This window comes from Xiphophorus maculatus, chromosome 20, assembly GCF_002775205.1.
Source record: "Xiphophorus maculatus strain JP 163 A chromosome 20, X_maculatus-5.0-male, whole genome shotgun sequence".
NCBI lineage: Eukaryota > Metazoa > Chordata > Actinopteri > Cyprinodontiformes > Poeciliidae > Xiphophorus > Xiphophorus maculatus.
The window spans coordinates 10,041,380-10,060,539 of NC_036462.1; the positions used below are offsets into that span (position 1 = coordinate 10,041,380).

Below are 19,160 nucleotides of genomic sequence, written 5' to 3' on the forward strand. Positions count from 1 at the left end.
CTTTTTTGGGGGGGGGTCTTTATATGTTTTGAGATTAACTGCAACATGTAAGTTCAAGACGTACCTGGTATATCCCCTGTAGTGTGCCCACAAGCAGAGTAACCTCTTCCACAACTGAAAGGTCATGTTGAAGTTCCTGCAGCTCCTGGTACAACCGTGGAGGGCCCAAGAGAGCTTTTCCTGGGAGATGGGCACCACAGAGTTTGGATATAAGCATTAGATTGCATAATGCAGCATATGCTGAGAGTCACAGTCTCAGTACACAGCGATAAAATGCAACTATTTAGTCAGTTTTATTGAGCCAATAACTACTTCAACTCACAAACAGGTAAATGCTGTTATTCTTATGCTGTAGAGTTCATTTACATTACATGTTTCAAGTTTGATATCAATTGATTTGCACTAATAGTCATTTGTCTAATCAAGTATACCAGTATTTTACAAAGCTATTCTACTCCAAATTGTTAGTTAACTTGTTCTTTTAAGTTCCAGTATTTACTAGTTTTTGTTAAATATACTTGCCTTGAGCAGCTGTCATGTTACTATTACAATAGGGCACAGACACCAAATTAGAGCATGTATGTCAGTTTGCATTTAATGCTCTTTTATGAGTAAAGCCACTGAATATAAAGAGTGGTCAAAATTTTTGCTGTTTTCTACGTTGTGCTGACATGCAGAATACTTGTTAGCAATTATATTAATCATTTGAATGTTGTGATTACAGATGAAGGCTTTGCCTCTGATTACAGAGAAAGGGGATTAATCATTTATCAAAATGTGCTATTTTTGTAGGGACTGGAGAATAGTTCAAAAGGGATTGAAAAAAATGATAATTCACATTGAGGCACAACTTAGGGGACGCACCCTGTCACATCACTTAAAAACTATTGTGTTGGCACTCTAAAAGGTAGAAATACATTATCCGTTTCTGGTCACAGTTTCATTAGTTTAAAATATGGAGAAAAAAAATATGATTAGAAATTACTTGTCAAATATTGTCTGCATTTAAAATGAATCCCTTTGAATAAAGAAATGTGTACATTTATTTTTTAAAGGAGAGGCACTGTGTATTTTCCAGGCACATAGTGCCAATTTATAGCACAGTCAAGTGGCTAACTTACTGTTAGTTATTGCAAAAATGCTGCATATCTAAACATAATTCAAAGGAAATTTGACTTTCCACTTTTACGTCTTGAAATTGGCTCCTGTCTCTTTAAGAAGCTAATATTCTTTCAGACACTCCACCTTTAGCACATCATCACAAACAATGTTTGTCCATTATGCCGTTTACAACCGTTCTTAGTAGCGTTGTAAAGTAGCGTTGAGAAGTAGTTTGTATGATAAGCTCAGCAAATGCACAGTTCCACCAGGTGTTTCCTAATTACTGCTGCCCTTAGTCTGAAGGAGCTGCACTGCTAGAGGCATGGGGGAAGAGCTCTGTGAGGCAGAAGCTCTGATATGCAATGAAGAATTAAGTTATTCATGCCACTGAAAATTTTATATAATTTTCACCAATATCTGTTTATCTTCTTAAGAAAAAGACAGAAATATCATTATTATACCATTAATAATGGTATAATAATACCATTATTATACCATGGACATGGATGGACATTTCACTTATCCATTCAGTTGTATTTGAATTTTTATTAATTTGTAAGATTAGATCCTACAAGACCATTTTTACCAGTCTCCAATTTTTCTCTGCATGTAGATTAAAAAGTAAAAGCTCAAGGTCAAATTGTTCCAACAACAGGAAAAGGAAGGCATTGTCTGACAGAACAAATACAGGTGCAGGAGGTGAAGTTGCTTTGGTTCAAAGTCTAGTGGGCACTAATAAAAGAGTTTTAGTGCATAGAAGAATCGATCACCATTATTTGTTGAACTACAGAAAGTGAATTTATGAGTAAAGAAAAAAATTAGATGGAGAAACTGTTATTTGGGGCTATGATGCCCTTTGCTAGCCAAAGAGAATGCAGGTGTCTCATTAGACGCAAAATTCAGCATCGATTTGAGGTCCACAGGCTTCAAAGTCTTTCTCTCCCAGTACCAGGAATCAATACCCACGTCTCCTCCTGTCTGCCGTCCCCCGTCCCAGCTCCCCTGGCCCACATTTCTCCGGCAGCAAGCTCTGTGAGAGTTGCCTAATTAAATTCTGCAGGTAGATTTTGCTCCAAAGCAGCCCTTGCCCTGTCTCTGCTGCCACATAATAAAGTAGCAAGAGAGGCGAGTAGGTCGGCGAGTTTAGTGAGGCGTGCTCATCCGAGGGGACCTGCAGCTGTTTTGCTATTCGCGTGCATAAATGGAGTGAGAGCAGAGCCATAAGAGAGACTATGGGAGAGGGAAATGGGGAAGGGTGGGCTGGTGTTATTCATCTAAAGAGTGCCATTGTAGCTTTGGGGGTTTAATAGGATCTTTGACACTGGCACACAGTGACATCTGTCATCTGCGCAAGCAAATCAATAGGTGAGACATCTGAATATAAAGGGGTAGTGCTGTGTGCTGAAAGAACAATGTCAGAGCATTGTCTTCTTCAAAGGGATTGCCTGGACCTTTGTGCAGGTTCCCCTGGTCTTCCCGGGCCTGCTTTTGGCTACAGCCCAAGAGGTGAATGTGCTGAGTTGTAATCCAACATAATCCAGTTGGTGAGGCAGGATATGGTTTATACACTAAGACATGACTATCCTCGCTGGCCACAAGGCACATAATTCACTGGTGTAGAAGGCCTGAGCCCAGAGGGGTCGGTCCTCACACTCATTGACTGTGCCAGTGATGCTAGCTAGTGGCTTTAAAGACAAAGCAGCTTCAATGCTTATGTCAAAAACCTTGTCTGATCTCCAGCCAAACCCTCTGCTACACCACAGACGGAAAAAAAAACAGCATTTCTGACAGGGGGTCATACGGGAAGCAGGAATAAAAGAGTGTGAAAGGGGGTAAGTCAGTGTAAGAGAATAAACACCTGGAACAACTGGCTTTCAGGGAAAACACATTAACATTGTTTGGCTCTCCATGTGTTGGGGGATACAGACAAGAAGCCCAACAGCAGAATAAAGACACAGAATGATGGAAGGTTTGAGGGAAAAAGACAAACCCACCTGCAGTCTAGTTTTTGGGGGTTTTTTTCTCTAAAGAAATGTCTGTGGGATGGAAGGTGAAAGATGATTTTCACCTTCCATGATTAAGTTACGCTAAGGGGGTAGGACATGTCAACAAGTCACTATGCTGAATTACATCACATGATATGTAAATACATGGTATTGCAAATCCAATTGAAAATTTGGCAACTGGTGCAACTGGCTTTGGGACAGACACTACCCCAAAAGGGTAAAAACAAAAAGAAAAAAGGAAAATAGAAGGATTCAAACACCATCCAATATTTTAGTTAGAGAAACTTGCAGAAGGCTGTACTGAGAGCTAATCCTAAATGATCCCAAAACCTTGCAGCAAAGCTGTGAGGATATGAGTATAAACTACCTGAACAAAAGACGAAAAAAACTAAATCCAGAGAGAATATAAACCAGCTCTCAAAAGAGTAGGTGCTTACTGAGCGTGACACAAGGAGCACTGAAGAAGGCACCATTAATATTTAAGTCATGGAGCAGCAACTTTACAAAGTGTGCTGCATTACATCCCGATAAGGCTTTGTATCTTCCTTTTCCCATGGCACATTTATCAAGGATCTCGTCAAGCTCGGTACACACCAGAGTATTGTGAGAGGTGGTGGAAGAACTACTGTTTCAACCACAGATTCCTATCTGCCGCTACCGGCTCTCTAATTGGTCCTGGAAAGGCAAGGAATAATCTCGACGGATTGATGACTCCTCTCCAGACATGTTTGTGGTCTATCAGAGACTGAAATGAGACCGTGAGGATGATGCAGCTTGGGGCTCCCTATGCCAGCATCACTCTCCAAGATAAAACACCGCAGGCACACAGGAACAAGTGACCATCATCACTATCCCCCTCACAAACACATCCTCAATCAGAGTGACAAGCAGCATGACTGCATCTCCACCCCTCCATCTCCTCTCTCCACTTGAGAACAGGAACAGATTAGCCTTGCTGACTCAGAGAAAGAGGCTGAGACTAACAGTCAGTTTATAGTGATGAGATTAACCAGAGGGTGAAGCATAGGGAAATATTGCAGCGGCACAAGTTCACATATTTGTTTTTACCTGAATTGCAGGCCCCACTTGGCCTCTTAGTCCCACTCTGCTGAAACAAGGTGTCTTTGCTTTGAGAGTTTTCCTGGCCAACCTCTACTACTTGCACATGCTGAAGGGGGGCGCTCCACTTCATGGTGTACTTGGGACCAACAGGGACGAGGCTGCTAATATCCGGAGGTCCTCTGTAGGAAATAATTACAACATTTGTTTAAACAGCCAGGAAATTTTAAAACAAAGTGAGGCAACTACCAGAATGACCACTAGGATATTCAGATAAGCAGAAATAAAAAAGTGATTTATACACAATTGATACCAGAAATTTACACACACTGGTTAAAATAAATAAAAAAGATTGTTTTCTCTTTTTTCTGATATAAAATACAAAAAAATACAAAAAATTTCTTGTTTTGGTCGGTTAGGATTTTTGAGTTTTCATGTGATGGTTTTGCAAGCTTCTAATAGGTTAATTCACAACATTTGATTTGAACTGAGGCACACCTGTGGCCCAGAGATAAAATGCTTCTGGTTTGAAATCTGAATGTCATCCCCTCAACAAAAGAAAAAGGGTTTGTGAAAAAGGGCTAAAACTGAAAGGACAGTGTCATTATCCAATGTGATATGAGCCCTTCACTAACAAAGGCCACTTAGCACAGTAGAAGCTTTTACTCGAAAAATACCATGAAAATTCAGATAAAAGTTTGCAAATGTGCACAGGGTAAAACAATCTTTTATTTTGGATACATGTCGTCTGGATGGACGAAACTAATATTGAAGTATATAGTCATTTTGAAAATCATTACACAATAAATGAGGAAGTTTGTAAGGCCAAGAACACCAACTTGATTGTGAAGTCCAAAGGAGGCAACATTGTGGTGTGTGGATGTTTTTTACTTTGAGTCAGATGTACTGCACAGAATGGCATTCATCATAAGGGAAGAACATTATGTGTAAATACCAAAGAAATCAGCAAGTAGGTTAAAACCTAGTCACAAATGGGTCTTTCAAATGAACGGTTCTATGCATACTGCCAGATTAATTATGAAATAACTTAAGGTCAATGCTTTGGAGTGACTATCTCATTTTCATAAAAAATGTTTATGGCAGATCTGTTAAGAAGAAAGGGGCTGAATTCCAACAAACTGTTAGAAGCTTGGGGAAGAATATGCAAACAATTTAAGTGCTGCTTAAAAGCAAGTCAAACAAATACTAACCATCTGACTTTGAAGAAGGTGATATTAAATATCTGATTCTATCATTATCATGTCATTATATTTATTCTTTGACTTATCAGATTGCAGGAAAAATATTTTGATATACAGAATTACACAGTGAATATAAACATCCTTATATTATCACTTATTGTTTTTTTTTAAATAGTACTTTTGGTGGAACTCATTGTTATTTGTTATTTACTCTGGATGAGAATTAACATTGCTATCATTTTTGTGAAGTTCCTAAAGAGTATACCTTGTAAGCCTCTGCATACTGATGTTGAAATGAAACATAAAATAATAATATGCTTTGAGGGCTGCACAAGATGGCTTCAAGTAACATCCTTGACAGGGACTTCGCTAAAATAAAAAAATAAATAAAAAAACTTTCCTTGTTTACTACTTGGGTAAGAGACAGGAAGAGAGAGATATGATCAATGGTGCTGACAAGGAAGATAAATTGGAAATAAACCAAAAACGTTTTATGTCAGTAATCTGGGACTCCTCAAGCTGTTGTTAGGGATTCTACCATTTGTTTAATGCTGATAAAGCTTCTGCAACTTCAGATAGTGTTCAAAAGCCCTTGCAGTCTTTTCTCTTTACTGTGTAGTTTGCCAAATTATCTTTGCAAAACCTCAGGCATCACATAGGAGCCCTTTTTAATCAAATATGTATTTCTCCAAAATGTGTACTCTCCTAAGCTCAACTTTAAAAAAAAAAAAAAAGTACATCTAATTCTATGCAATATCTAGACATTAGCTTCACATTAGCAAACTATTTCTGAATGAATGATTTATTCAATATGCTCAACAACAGGGACTTACTTGACATTTATGTTGGCACAGATGAGCACATCATCAAAAAGGAAGACCTTCCTCTCCTTCGACTTCAGAACTTGTCCCCGCTCTCCATACACAGTCTCAATAAGTGTTTCACAAAGGACCAGTGACCTCTGCTCTGAGTTCAGTTGCTAAAAGGGACACAACAATCAGATCAAAGGCAGATGAGACAGTATCACAAAGCTCCAATCCTCTGGAGCACAGTGCCTAGAGGACATAAAAGTCAAAAGAAACCATATCTCATCTGGGATTAGAAACGCATTCATTGTGATGAAGGTCATGGAACATGCATGTATGCATATGCACAGTTACATGTCTACAGCACTGTTCATTCAGTTAACCTTGTTTAAAAAAGACTTTTCAGTAATGTATTTGTACAGTGTTTTAGTAAAAACCTAAGAGACACATTTACTTCTTATGAGCTTCTCCATTTGTCTGAAATGCTTATAATTTTCTAAATAAATGCTTCCAAAACACCCTTTTGATAATTTTTTTAAAATTATTTTGTATATGGCATTTTATCAACCTAAGTACAAACACAGTCAGAAATCACATTGGCTTATGAGCACTGGGACACACAATCCTTTCTGCCACAATAACAGAACTACTACAAAAACATATAAATGCAGGCACAGTTTGTTGCATGAGTAAATTCATAAATTTACTTAAAACATTTTATAACAGATGTAGTTATTGAAATCTGCACATGCTGTTTACTTCTCACTTTGGTTCAACTTTGCTTTGACAGCTTAAATCAGTTTAGAGGGATGAAGTTATAAAAGCCATTAACACTTACGATAACTCAAGGTGCCTTAGGAGAAAACAAAGGTATGAAGGTAAAAAAAGATAGTACATTGAAGCAAAGAAATGCATAACAATAATTACTATGAATTTAGTAAAAAGCCAAGAGATGTTTAAAAACTGGTGTAAAAATGCTAAAACAACATTTGACATTTACAGTTAAGCTGCAGTAAACAAAGCGGGGATTTAAAAGAGCCAACAGTTTCCCCGGGTGTCAGGCATGAGGAAAAATAAATGCTGCTTTCCCTTTTTTAGTTCTTGTCCTGAAAGTAATAACAACCTGATAAATCTACATGATGCATACATTACAAGGAACTCTATCCACTGCATAATGAACTAATAAGATTTTAAAATCTAACATTTTACAAACCTCTAACTGAACCTAACCTCAACACTTCAAAACCAAGCAGCAGATTTTTATCCAAGATAAAATCAGGACATTGTGTGTGAAAAGATAAAGCACACCACAGTTCTTAGAAGCTTCAGTACCAATAACTCACAGTACTTTGAGAATTACATGTTACTGTATCAATCTTTCAATTAGTGTGGAAGAATTTTGGCCGAGTCTCCCTAACATTATTTCAGTTTATTGAATTTAGTTAATTCTACATAGCTCACTTGAGGCATTTTAATCAGTTTTTGATTAAAATTTTTTTAATGTGATACAACATTTTTTTAACATTAAAGTTCCATGGTAAACATGGTCAGACTTGTTAATCAAGTTTTTTTGAGCAGTAACGCTTGTCTACAGCTTTACCTCTGAAGTCCTATGGAAGCAGAAAGAGGAGATTTTGATTTCTCTGTCAGCTTTACCAATTTGGCTTTGTGCAGATGACCGTTTGGAGTCTGTTGTGTGCTTTTGTGCACCTGAGCTTGATTTAAATAATCTGTAAAAGACCAGTGTACTGCTCACACATATGGCTTCCTACAACCCTGGGGGGTAAGCACAGTCATATCCCATTTTTATTCCAGACACAATATCAGGCTCATCATGTTTTATTCAAAAATGGAAGCCAGATTTTGATAACTTGTTTCACAAAATATTTCTGCCAAATTCAACTAACTTAATCTCATAGAAATTACAAAATAAGTCATTAGTTAAGATGAAGTGATCTGTCATATCATTAAAATTCTATCCAGCTCCTCTAAGAGATAGAATATGCTGCTATGATTTTTATTTTTGGTCTTCTCAGTATCAGTAGCCTCAAATGACTCTGGATGGCCGCATGTATTATGATGTAACTGCATGTGTTACTGGGTGAAAATGAAGTCTGTAACTCTGCTTAGGCTGCTGCCTCTGGGACCCGACCCCAGATAAGCAGAAGATAATTGATGGATGGATGTGATTTCTTACTTAAATATTTATACTTCCTATTCTGGTACACCAGATCCTTTGAGACAAAAGGAAACATTTTTCATTTAAGGTTTACAGGAACAACTTAGAGGATTATCTTCATATTGGAATTCTGCAATGTCAATGCTGTAAATGCAAGGAGAGGAGACTGGGTGAATCAACTCATATCAAAGTCCTGAAAAGCAATGGATGATACAGAAATATGAAATAAGGAAGGAAGAGAAGAAGGGTTTAAAAAAATGGAAAGAGGACGGCATCTTAACACTCAAGGAGAAGAAGAGAAGTGTATACTAAGTGGAGTAAACGAGTAAACAGAGAGTTAAGGGGGTGCAGAGCAAAGAGTGAGACCGACAGGGTGAAAAAGATAGCTCTCTTACAGTTTCCAATTAAATGTCTCATTTACCCCCTAATTCTTCTTATTCAGAGCAGCATTTGTTCAGATTTGCAGCAGCAGGACTGCAATTTTAGTGTGTAATGGAGAAGCAATGCCTCTACCTTTGCATGTGGTACTGTTTAGGGATGATAATGGGCACCGTTTCTGTGAGATGATTTCTCTAAATATAAATGCCACCAAAAATTAATGCTTTGGAAAGCGATATAAGTAATGTGCTATATATTAGTTAAATGTCCAGGTGTTTGGCTCCCAGTGATAACAAAACAGATGAGCAGTAGGGCTCAGAGGCTGGCTCGCAGCTGATTACATTGGAGAAAATGTGTGAGTGTAGGTGTGCACATTCAGGTGTGTGCATCCAGTCACCTTACTGAGCAGGCGATCACTGACGCTGCGGGCGAGTTGTTGAGTCTCTGCAATCTGGTCAGCTACTCGTTTTTGTTCATTCAGCTTCTCAGCCAGCGTCTCCAGCTCTGTCAGTGCGAGCTGCAGGGGAAGACGATCCACGTGGCCCTTTGGTGTATTCTTAAGCATGTCCTAAAAAAGTCAGAGAGGAAAGCAGCTGTTCAGTTCCAATTTTGCTCAGATACTTTTATACTTTCTCCGTTTTAGTGAGCTTTGCTAGAAATACATAGTTTTGGAAAGTCCAACTAAGTAAGTTTTAAGGATTTGCTCCATGGAATGTTTTATATTAAAACTGTTGCTGAACTTTTTTTGTTATTATTATTCTGAATTTCAGTTTCAGATAAATGTTCAGGCATCATCTTCAGGGGATTGGATGTAAAAGAAAAAAAACAACAAATCCATCCACCTTATTTATTTAACGACAAAACGCAACATGATAACTTAAGAATCATGTAAATGTACCAGATTTAGCCATAGAGGCCAATTTCCATCTGTGGTCCATGACAGGTTGGTAATATAAAACAAATTTAAAATATTAAATTGGATTATTAGATCAATTACAGAATACTGTATAAAAAGTTATACAAGTGAAAATTTAAAACAAGTTCAATATGGAACAGGTACTAATTTACATAATGGTTACAGATTTAATGTGTCATGACTTATGAACCCCTGTTTCATGGATTTAAAGAACTGTCTGTAAAATGTAATGTTCTTCAACTTGGGGGCATTATATTCCAAGAATGAGCTGCCATGCAGATACTAGTTTTATGCACTTGTAAAATTTAAGTTTGACTTTTGCTATAATATTACAAAGCTTGCTCAGAGTTTTCTGCTTTTGTAGTGAACTCCACCCTGGTTGTGTTCAAATGTTCACACAGTAGTTCATGTTGAACTGAACCATGGCATTCATGCATTCATGCCATGGTTCTCTGAAAGCCTAGTGAGGCTTTCAGAGAAGCCTCATTAGTGAAATCATTTATGTTCTAAAATGTATACATTTTTTGAATGCTTTTTAGAAACGTTTTAGTTTTAGTTTTATTTTTAAGCTGTGAGGATCTGTGTTACAACTGAATACTGATGATCTTGAACAGACTTTGTTTTCTCTGCCATTATGTCATCTGAATCTCAACCTTTATTCACTGACATTGAAAAAAATCATAAATACAGTTTATTGAAAAGCAAACATGTGCTCCCCAACCAGCCACAGATCTTAATCATTACAGCTGACAGTTTTGCTGCAGCCTGCTCCTTATTTGTTGCAAGTAATTACACAAAGTCATCATCGGCATGTAGCAAATAACCTGAGATGGACAAACATCAGGAAGGGCTTTAAAAATTACAAACTAAAAAGCTGTATGCATTGCATACAAGGTGGTAGTAACTGTTTTATGAGTCACACCTGGTGTCATTTTCATCTTATTTCTGGTGGCTCCACAGTAAGGTTGGTTAAATTAGCTCCTCCTGGTGTGTTTGTGGCAGCTGCAGTAAAGTGGTTTGTTTTGGTACCTAATCATATGTAGTGAGCTATATTTTTGAAGTAATCTGTTCAAAGTTTAGCCTAATTTCTTCTTTTTCTTTTTACAATAATTCCGAACGTTGAGCATTTTTCAACATTTCCAGACATGACTGCTTGTTGCATTGTTTGCAGTTCCACCTTTAATCAGATGAAGAATAACCTGTGGCCTCAACTGTAGTCAATCTATTGTTTTGCCATCGATGAGGAATCAATATGAATGTGGCATAATTTAATTTTAAAGTGACACTGAGAGACCAAGTATGCTCTTTTTACACTTAAACTAGTTTATATGAAGCACACAAAAGAGAAAATCCTTCCCATACTTAGTGCTTTGTCTACAACATACCACCAACAAAAACATGCTGCCTTTTGAAAAGGATTCTCATTTCTACTGAAAGCTCATTGGGAACGGCTTTATAAATAACTAGTGACCAAATTAAATCCTTTAATGTTTTGTAATAATTAGTGTAGTCCCAATATTTCTCACCCTCCTTGCATGCTCAACTCACAACAGAAAACTAATACTTAAAACTTTAAGAGGACATTTGTTTCATGTTTGACAATTTTAAGACAATAGAGAAAACACACCAGTTGTAAATTAAATCAGTTAATCAGTTGTAAATACACTGACTGGAGTCTTGTTCCTCTGCACCAGTTTCTTCATTTATGCTTTTACAAGCCTGCAAATCAACCTTACCATTCATGTGGATGCAGGTTTCTGATGAGCTGAATAAAAAAGGAAATCAAACTCCTGAAATGGAAGGGAATATATAAAACTGAACCCAATAATTTGAGGAAAACAGTAGATATGCTTATAAAGATAAAAGCCTGATTTTAGTTTAATGAATGAGCTTGAAAGGGCAAAATTGTTTTAAGTAATGCTGTCATTTTATACAAAGTCCTTTTGTTCATGTTTTTATTTGGATCTGTATTCTACAGGACACTTCACTGCTGGTAACAGAATAGGCAACAGTGTTCTGCCTGGTGATCATTTCTTTACAAAATTTTAATATTTAGGTCAAATGCACTCCCAGTTTCTGACTATGGATGTCAAACTTTCCAAAAGAGTTTTTTAACTAACTCATAATCACTCTCAGCATCAGAGGACTTGGGTATTGTGGAAAGTTTTGAAGAGATCAGTGAATATTCATATGGTGAATAAAAACTGAATGTTTTATGACTTTCATATTTCTATTTGTCCTGCAACTGTGACCCCATGAAAAGCTTGTTCTTTTTTTGATAAGCAGCTCAGATGTACCTTGTTGCCTTCAGATTTACTTCTCTGTAATGTATGATTAAATAGATACACTTCATCTTTGGAGTACTGAGTTTCAGCTGGAAGAAAATGCCTGATTCGTATTCATAACTTATCTTTTGAATTCATAGATAATCAATGCCTACTGAGGGATGAAATGAGCTGCTGCAGATACAGCAAGTCAAGCTCAAATCCAAATCTTGCCTCAAAATAGAAAAAGGAAAGTCAGCATATAAATCCACCAGAGGGATGATGGTGGCTGCCTGCTACCTTTAAAGCTCCACCTCTGTGGATGTTGTAAAAAGGGAACTGATATACAACTTGTTGTCTACTTAAGTAAAATACTACAATCAATTCACTACTGTTGCAGATTTAAATTTTGACCATATCTCCCACTACCCACCATAAAATCAGAGCTCAAGTGGGATTTATTGTATCAAAAAAAAAGAATGAAAAATGAACTAATTTAGTCTTCTACCTGCAAGAGGAGAATGAACTGGGGGAATCGCTGAATGGGCTTCACCATCAGTCCATACAGAGTTATCCGGTCCACACTAGAGGCCTGTTTCCTCTGAAACCAAAAGAAAAGAAAAAAAAATCAGAAGATGCAACAGGTAGTTAGAAACACATAATATTAAAGGAAGGTTTAAGAGAAAATGTTCTATGAGTAGTTTGTTTTTTTTCCTCCATAGACCTTGTGTAGGTGTACAAGTGGGTGAAATAAGTACAAAGGTCAGGGCCTGTGCCATATGTGGGAGTTCAAAAGATTACTTTTGTCTTGAGTTACTTATATTTCATGGATTACTGTAAGCACATGCAACATGCATTGCTTCTGTCTGACAATGACAGAAGCAAATAATAAGTATATGTTAAGGGGAAGAAAGTGACCTACGATCTTATGCTTATACAAATATCTGACATTAAAATTAAGTATAGTGACTTATTTTTAAGTGGTTGTTATTATGTAGTGTTATACATAAATTATCTATAATACAAAAAAAAACGTTTACCTTACCCTTGGACCTGTTACCAATATATGCCAAGGTTCTAAAGAAGTATGGTTTCAAAACTAATGTAAGGGTCTTACTGTGGTCAGAGAACATGCTGGAGTGGCTGATGCTTTCACTCACTGCTTGAATTACAGGATGAATTGACACTGGCCTCCCAACAAGCTGTCACGGTCTTTGTGACTTTAGGTTTATATTTAACTTTATTTTGGAATTTCATATTGATTTATATTCTGCTCTCTTGTTTCCTTTTCTCCAGTTTCCACAGTTCAACAGCAGTTACTTGTCTTCCCTCACAGCTGTACCTTGTTTTTAATTAATCACCTGTCCCATGTTCAGTGAACAACTCTCCAGCTGAAAAGTCTTTCAATTAAAACGTTCTTGGTCAAATCACCCTGCTAATGCCACCTGCCTGTTTCCTTGTGTATGTCTTGCGTATCATTTGGGATTCCTCATCGACCTCCATTTTTGTATTTCATTTATTTTTTTTTACTTTATCCTCCTCCCCTCTGCATTTGGGTCATTCTCTTTTCCCCATTATTTGAGATAAGTGTTATGTTAGTTCTGTTTTCCTTAAACCATATGAAGGATGTAGCCCTTTCCAGCAGTGTTCTAGTGTTAGAGGCAAAAAAAGATAAATATTTAGTCCAGGTAATAAAATATTGTTATAATGTAATTTCAACCATCAGCAGAAATAATGGCTTCTTCAATTGAATCCTGTTAAACATTTCTGTTTTACAAATTTCTTCCAATGATCCATCTTCTACAGCTTATCTGAGACCTGGTCATTGGGGCAACAGCTTAAGTAGAGTTTCCCTGACCTCCTTCCCTCTCATTACCTTTTTGATCCAATCTATGGGGGACTCAGAGTTGTTCCCAAAATGGCAAAGAGATTTAATCTCTGCCGCAAGGTCTAGTTCTAACCTGAGACCTACTAGCAGTGAGACATGCCCTCAACACTTTCCTAGGAAGTTATCCAGAATGCATGCTTACCAACAAAGGCATGGTCACAGCCCTCCAGGATAGGATGTGTTAAATGTATTTATTTTGTAAAAAGAAGAGTTGACAAGAACAACAAGGTTTTATAGGATTTATCTCTATTGTCTCACAGTTTGATTCTGAGCTGAGGTCTTTCTCCAGATATTATGGTCTCCTCCCACAATTCAAGAATGTTAGATAAAGCTGTGAGTACATGGCTGTTTGCCAGCTTATTGGCCCTGTGATACACAGGCAATCTGTCTGGGATGTACTCTACCTCTTGGAACATTTCTATTATTTCAAAAATACCATGAAACGTTATTTATAATAATATTCTAATATGTTTTATGTACACTTTGGAACATAGATAGACTTACAAAGAAATATAAATATTGAATACATTTCTACTAATCTTAACGGCAGTTTTCAAGTTCCAGTATAGTTGAACATCACTGTCGTTTTGGAGTTCTGTTTTTTATAAAGTAGCATGAGAGTATCAAGTTAATTTAGCATGTTAATTAATGAACTGTGGTAGAAAGCCTGAAGGTCACTGATGTACAGACATGCCACTTATGGCTTTACAATTTTAGTTTTAAACAGTATTAACTTAAGGTAAGGCTTCTTCAGTTTCTACACTACGACTGTCTACATGTTTCATGTTGAGAAATATTTCCAAACTGCTAAATTTGTCTATTATTTTGAGTGAAGGGAAAAAAATAGAAGTCTGTCTTCAGCTAGCTGACCAGCAGTGTGCAGCAACAGGTGGAAGAGGGAAAGCCTTGTGTTTCTTAACTTGTTAAGGCAATGGTACTACGTTAATGCTATTTTAACATTATTAGAAATTATTGGAATAGGTAGTTGATTGAATGATGAATCAATCAATCTAATCAAACAATGCTTTTGATTCAGGCATGAATTTCAGTTTGCCCTGGTTGTTGCTACTTTCAGTATAGTAAATGAAAAAAAAATCATTCAAGGTTGTAAAATATGATATAGATAGGTTTAATAATCATTGGTGGCTGTTCAATGTTCAAATTCACAATTAATAGAAAGGCATTATTATCAGTTCTCATTAGGTTATTTTTTAAACAAACCTTCCCTCTACTGCCAGGGGAAGGCCAAAGTTGCACCATGTCCCTCTTTAGAACTTTATTAACTGTCTAAAACAAAGTGCAAATAACTGCTTGAGGACAGTGCAAGTAACAGGCGTTCAAAGTGGCCAGCAGCTATCCAATCAAGAAATCACAGGGTCATACTATGAAGACAGCAATTGCAAAGGTTTCATCAGATTGAGCTGATGTTCAGTGACTGAGCACACAAACTGTTTTTCCCAGGTAACCTCGTAAGCAAAGATGGCCTCTGAGTGGACTCAGTGAAACATTGCAGGAGCACTGAGTAAAACCTTTTTCTCTACGGCTTTCCACCTTTTTAGATGAAAAACATTGGAGTGGTGTCAAGAAGAGATATTGACCATCACTATCTGTTCTTTAGAGGGCAGTTATGTATTGAACAGTCAAGGTTTTCTAACGGAGACAGAATCTAAAATCCAGGCTGGTGCCTCACGTGAAAACAAGAGCAGAATGAACTTACCAGATTACTTGAAACATCAGCTAAATTTCCTTAGTCATTACTAAACCCTTGCTGCGCAATAAGTAAGAGCAAAATGGCCACAGTAATCTGGCAGTGTAAGTCTTTAATGAATGCTTTTAAAACAAATGACTAAAAAAGTGCTACATAAAAGTTCAATGACCCTTGGAAAGACGTTTTATTTTTAAACACGGCTACTAAGCAAAAGAACTAAAGGAAAAGCAGCATTGAGTTAACATTGACACTTTCTTTTCAGAGTCTAGATAAATAGTGTATAATGTCTGTTTTTACAGTTTTGAAGTAAAGAAAAGAAGCAGATTCAGAGGAAATACATACCTCTGAATGCTTTATGTTAATTAGCTTAGTATAGCTTTATAATTGGTGACACACAAAAGTCCCACAAAGAGGTTTTTGTATGGTCCTTGAATTACTCTAGTAATTACTTGAGTAATTAATGTCTTTCTGGCTCAATAAGGTTGTGTATGTTTTGGATCTGAAAGAAGAAAATTATTTTTGTATAGAGAATAAAATGGTCAATTTAAAATTGTGAGGTAGTTAAAGCATTGCAAGCTATCCTAAAGACAAGTACTAACTCATATTAAACAGAGAATATGAACACTTTTTTTTACCAAGTCTTCAAAAGTCTGAATAGCATAAGCTACAAATAAAATGTAAGTGGCCCCATCCTAACAAAATGTGGTAACGTCACCTAAAAGGTATGTAGAAATCCCTTTTACACATAGAGTTTTACGACTGGAATATGTGACATTTGCATGGCACTTTATTTCTCCATGATGTAAACTGCCATAGTTTTTTACAGCTTCAACTAGGCAAAAAGACATTGGTGGCTGCCAGGAAAGGCTCTTGAGTCAGCGCTGGGGAAACTCTGAGAAAGTTCAAAGTAGAGGTCTTCAGGGGAATGGAGCATAAAGTGAAGAGATTACACTGAATATGATTATAACCCAGTCAAAGTGGGTCATAATCATATTCACTGTGGCTGGATCACAGAGCCCTTCTGCAATGTAACAAATCTTGGACTTGCATGACAGTGTGTTTGATACCAGTTCTGTCGCAAAATGATATTCATCCTCTACAGTGAGCCACTAAGAGAATAACTGTTGAGTCTCATAAACTAGGAAGTGATCTAGAAAAGTTAAATAGTTTTTTTAATCAAACAGTAAAGTAGCAACTCTTTGACCTCGATCTTTTAAAAATAGTCAGTTTGAGAAAAATTATTTGTTGTTTGGGCAGGATATGGATATAACAATTTTGGTATTTCATCATTTGTTTTATACAGCAGCATTCAGCTTCTACGCACCACAAATCTGGAACAATTTGCAGTCCCAGAAAACTGCAAAACAGCCAAAAAACTGTCTTATATCTCGACTACAAACTCACCTGTTTAGAGTTGCTTTTGAAACATAGTCAATGAAATATTAACATTTTGATATGTAGCGATGGCACTTGACAGTTGTTGACTGTGTGTTCTACAACTTTGTATTTGTGGTGTGTTTTTATGATGTAAAGCACTTTGAACTGCCTTGTTGCTGAAATGTGCTTTACAAATTTGACTGAGACAGACAGACAAACAGACAGACCTGTGGTCAGACTGTGTAAGGAAGAAAAAAAACTGGCAGCAAAAATATAGAAAATTGCTAGAAAAATGGCCTTTATAGCCACATCCACTTTCCTTTTAAATTCTTAAAGTGAATCAGATTAAGCTCCGTTAGCTGAATTTTTCTAACAATACACAATATGTATCAAAAATAAGGTTTTCCAATGATAGAAAATGTATGTATTGTGAAGGTGTTTGAATTTCTTTATATAATGGATGGCAGAATTAGTTAACATTTATGAAAATAAATAATAATAAAAGCTGAAATAATAAGTTTCTACTCACAAAGCAAAATGCTAGCCATGATACATTCTACAAATGTAAAATGCTTATAAAATGGATTTCTGATCATGTCATTGACCTTACGGAATAAATTTGCATTTGTTACCAGGCAACCTGAGAGTACTGCAAGAAGCATTGGCATTTACCAGCAAAATATTCCACTGATGGCATGTCCCTTAAATGCTAATTTGAGGTAAAAAAAAAAATAAAAAAAAAGGTGTAACCTATAGTACCAGTTATACCTTTGGGCACCTCAACCCACTGAACCCAGAGAATTCAAAATGGGTAAGATGTCACCAGCAACTTCAATAGTGAAAAAAAAAACAGTAAAACATCAGCAAATCCTTTCAATTCTATATGATGGATAGTGACTGTTTAAATTAAGGTAATTGGAAAAGTTTGATCTTTGAAATTACAGTATGTCTCAATAGAACAATACAATGGCCATCTTGTTTGCACCTTAAGTCAGTTTTTAAATCAGTTTGCATTTATCTTGCATGTACATACAGTAGAAAACTGACGTTCAATGGAAAAAGATGCATTTTCAGAAAAAGCACAAATGTTCACAGATTTAAAAACAATATGTTTTGAATAACTTTGACCTTGTTTAAAATATGTTCACAGTCTATATAAAACAATGAACAAAGTGTACATGATATCCGGGCTGCCTGCAGAGAAACCAACTCAAAGTCCTTGAAGGTGAGTGGTATTTTTTTTTTCCATACTGCAGAAGCCCTTTTTGAAATGGCATTTCAAATGTTCTACTGGAATTTAATACAAAATTGTTATATTTTCCTATTTTATTTCATGTTCCTCTGCTGCCAACCCTGTGATAAAAGGTAATTGTTCCACTCAAAAATTAAAAAAAAAATTTTGACAGATAAAGTTTTACCAAAAACTACATTGCCTCTCTCCTGATTTCATCAGTTCTTTAATAGTGTTTCTCCACAACCAGAGAAACGATGTCACAAGAAACTTTTTTATGTTTTAATAAAGTAAAATTACGTTTTGCTTTGGAAATGTTCTGATAGATTAATGCTGTACATTTACAAAAATACTGATCAGCTTTCATGGGTTAATTTTAAGCTATTTAAGAAACTATGACACAACAACAACAAAAGCATAAATATATTTAAACATTTCATCCTTCCTTTCAGTATATTTTTCTTAATTATCATATTAATTTCAACCTTTATCAATTTTGCAGATGTGAAGAACAATTAGCTACATATGAAAATAAATCTTCATTTATATATCATTTCAAGAAATGTTGACACTAAAAATAACCTTAAGAAAAACTTTTTTTGCTTTCCATATTGTGATTTCATTTTTTTTCATTTAAGATGTTTGTAGGTTAAAATGACCAGAAATCTAACATTTAATTTCTTTAATAGGTAAAGAAAGTTAAATCTAACTAGGTCTTTTAACTTTTTGTTTATCGTGACTATAGTCTGTGACTATACATATTATAATACACATATTAGGTAACTGTTATTGTCAACATGCTTTAACAGACATAAACCTGGGTAAATATAGACCTTTTCACAAGAAAAAAATAACAGTTATACATGACCATATTTTGATTTTCATTCCCAAAAGAAACTAGTATAAGCCAGTTTTGGAAAGCGAATACTTTCAGGCATTTTGGATGAAAGCTTAATGCCAGATTTTAAATTCCTTCCAACAGGGCTGTCAGATACCCAGCATTGTCAGCTGTGTAGTTCTGTCAAAACACAAAACAACCTAATTT

The 19,160-nt window shown here is 36.1% G+C and overlaps 1 protein-coding gene across 5 annotated transcripts in view; it reads right to left on the reverse strand.

Moving 5' to 3' along the window:
* Positions 1-19,160, reverse strand: part of arhgef10l (Rho guanine nucleotide exchange factor 10 like) — a 127,281-nt gene that overhangs the window by 72,189 nt on the left and 35,932 nt on the right. For all 5 annotated transcript variants that reach the window (XM_023325040.1, XM_023325041.1, XM_023325044.1 and 2 more), the window contains 5 exons: positions 12,420-12,512; positions 9,129-9,299; positions 6,202-6,347; positions 4,176-4,348; positions 65-180 (listed from right to left, as the gene is read on the reverse strand). In XM_023325040.1, the coding sequence (XP_023180808.1) occupies positions 65-180; positions 4,176-4,348; positions 6,202-6,347; positions 9,129-9,299; positions 12,420-12,512 (699 nt within the window). The remainder of the gene's footprint in view (positions 1-64; positions 181-4,175; positions 4,349-6,201; positions 6,348-9,128; positions 9,300-12,419; positions 12,513-19,160) is intronic.